This window comes from Penaeus monodon, chromosome 12 (genome assembly GCF_015228065.2).
Source record: "Penaeus monodon isolate SGIC_2016 chromosome 12, NSTDA_Pmon_1, whole genome shotgun sequence".
NCBI lineage: Eukaryota > Metazoa > Arthropoda > Malacostraca > Decapoda > Penaeidae > Penaeus > Penaeus monodon.
The window spans coordinates 9002662-9005161 of record NC_051397.1 but is presented as its reverse complement, the minus strand read 5'-3'; the positions used below and the strand labels follow the sequence as shown (position 1 = coordinate 9005161).

Here is a 2500-nt window from a genome sequence, read left to right as displayed (position 1 = left end):
AGAGAGCTACTGCAGAATTCATGGCTGCATGGAATAAGGCTCCCAGTCAGTCCTAGTTAAGTCTGGACTCCTGGTCATTACACCATTCAAGTTCCTCAACAGGTTCAGGCTACCAGGGAAGTACAAAAGGCTACAGCTGAATTCATGGCTGCATGGAATGAAGCTGCACGTCGAGCAACTACTGTTCAGCATGCTATGTATTCTGTACCTCAGCCAGTCCAGCCAACTGAAGAAGTTCGACGAGCTACTGCTGAGTTCATGGCTGCTTGGGAATCTGCTGCACGGAGAGCATCTGCTATCAGACAAGCAGTGAGTGTAACTGCTGATCCTTATTCTGCTGTACCAAAACAGGTAGAGGCTACTGAGGAAGTTAAGAGAGCCACAGCTGAATTCATGGATGCTTGGAATAAGGCTGCAGCTAGAGTAGGAGCCATTCAGACTACTGTTTACCAAGTAGCCGGTACTGTACCAGCTGCTGCTCCTGCTCAACCTTCTGGATCTGCTCCCCGTTTCACCCCTGCTGTTGAACAGGCTACTGCTGAGTTCATGAAGGCATGGAATGCTGCTGCTGCAGCTGCTGCAGCTGCTCCTGATGTCAATATCATCATGGGTGCTAGCTCTCTTCCTCGGACTCCTGCTCAGACTGTTGTATACCAAGCACACTCTGTTGGTACCCCATCTGCTCCTTCCTCTTTCACTCCAGCTGCTCCTGCTGTACCTTCATATGGAGCTCCTCAGCCAGTTCAACCTACTGCTGAAGTTCAGAGAGCTACTGCAGAATTCATGGCTGCATGGAATAAGGCTGCTGCACGAGCAACCAAGATTCAATCTGTCTTAGTTAAGTCTGGAACTCCTGGTCATTATACACATTCAAGTCCTCAACAGGTTCAGGTACAGGGAAGTTCAAAGGCTACAGCTGAATTCATGGCTGCATGGGAATCTGCTGCACGGAGAGCATCTGCTATCAGACAAGCAGTGAGTGTGACTGCTGATCCTTACTCTGCTGTACCAAAACAGGTAGAGGCTACTGAGGAAGTTAAGAGAGCCACAGCTGAATTCATGGATGCTTGGAATAAGGCTGCAGCTAGAGTAGGAGCCATTCAGACTACTGTTTACCAAGTAGCGGTACTGTACCAGCTGCTGCTCCTGCTCAAGCTTCTGGTTCAGCTCCCCGCTTCACCCCCTCAGTGGAACAAGCTACTGCTGAGTTCATGAAGGCATGGAATGCTGCTGCTGCAGCTGCTGCAGCTGCTCCTGATGTCAATATCATCATGGGTGCTAGCTCTCTTCCTCGGACTCCTGCTCAGACTGTTGTATACCAAGCACACTCTGTTGGTACCCCATCTGCTCCTTCCTCTTTCACTCCAGCTGCTCCTGCTGTACCTTCATATGGAGCTCCTCAGCCAGTTCAACCTACTGCTGAAGTTCAGAGAGCTACTGCAGAATTCATGGCTGCATGGAATGAAGCTGCACGTCGAGCAACTACTGTTCAGCATGCTATGTATTCTGTACCTCAGCCAGTCCAGCCAACTGAAGAAGTTCGACGAGCTACTGCTGAGTTCATGGCTGCTTGGGAATCTGCTGCACGGAGAGCATCTGCTATCAGACAAGCAGTGAGTGTGACTGCTGATCCTTATTCTGCTGTACCAAAACAGGTAGAGGCTACTGAGGAAGTTAAGAGAGCCACAGCTGAATTCATGGATGCTTGGAATAAGGCTGCAGCTAGAGTAGGAGCCATTCAGACTACTGTTTACCAAGTAGCCGGTACTGTACCAGCTGCTGCTCCTGCTCATCCTTCTGGTTCTGCTCCTCGCTTCACCCCATCAGTGGAACAAGCAACTGCTGAGTTCATGAAGGCATGGAATGCTGCTGCTGCAGCTGCTGCAGCTGCTCCTGATGTCAATATCATCATGGGTGCTGGTTCCCGTCCTCAGGCTCCTTCCCATTCTTTTACCTACTCAGGACCCACCTCTGCTGTGCATACTTATGGTGTTCCCCAGCCTGTACAACCCACCCTTGAAGTTCAGAGAGCAACAGCTGAATTCATGGCTGCATGGAATGCTGCTGCCCAGAAGGCTACACAGATTCAATCATCTCTCCTGAAATCTGGTCAAACTCCTACACCGGTTGATGCAACAGATGCTGTCAAGAAGGCAACACAAGAGTTCAGAGAAACCTGTCGTGCAGGCAGTGTCAACCATTCCACAACAAGTCCAACAGACTGAGGAGGTTAAGAGAGCTACAGCAGAATTCATGACTGCATGGCATGATGCTGCTCAACGAGCATCAGCCATTAAGCTGACAGTATCAGGACCACAGCCAGTGCAACCAACTGATGAGGTGCAGAGAGCTACAGCTGAATTCATGGCTGCTTGGAATCGCGCTGCTGCCCGAGTTCCAAAAATTGAGACAACCATGTACACATTGTCAGGCTCAAGTGCTCTGGATACCTGTGCTGCTTGTGCAGCCCCATCACCTGTTTCTGATACCCTGACGGCTG

General features: G+C 50.2%; 1 protein-coding gene and 1 pseudogene across 1 annotated transcript in view; both read left to right on the top strand.

Moving 5' to 3' along the window:
• The window catches only part of LOC119579253, an 11344-nt gene that overhangs the window by 3847 nt on the left and 4997 nt on the right, over positions 1 to 2500 (top strand). Inside the window, 1 exon segment of the mRNA XM_037926993.1 lies at positions 1 to 38. This exon segment is cut by the window's left edge and continues 254 nt beyond it. Coding sequence (XP_037782921.1) covers positions 1 to 38 — 38 coding nt within the window.
• Positions 919 to 2002, top strand: LOC119579255 (annotated as a pseudogene).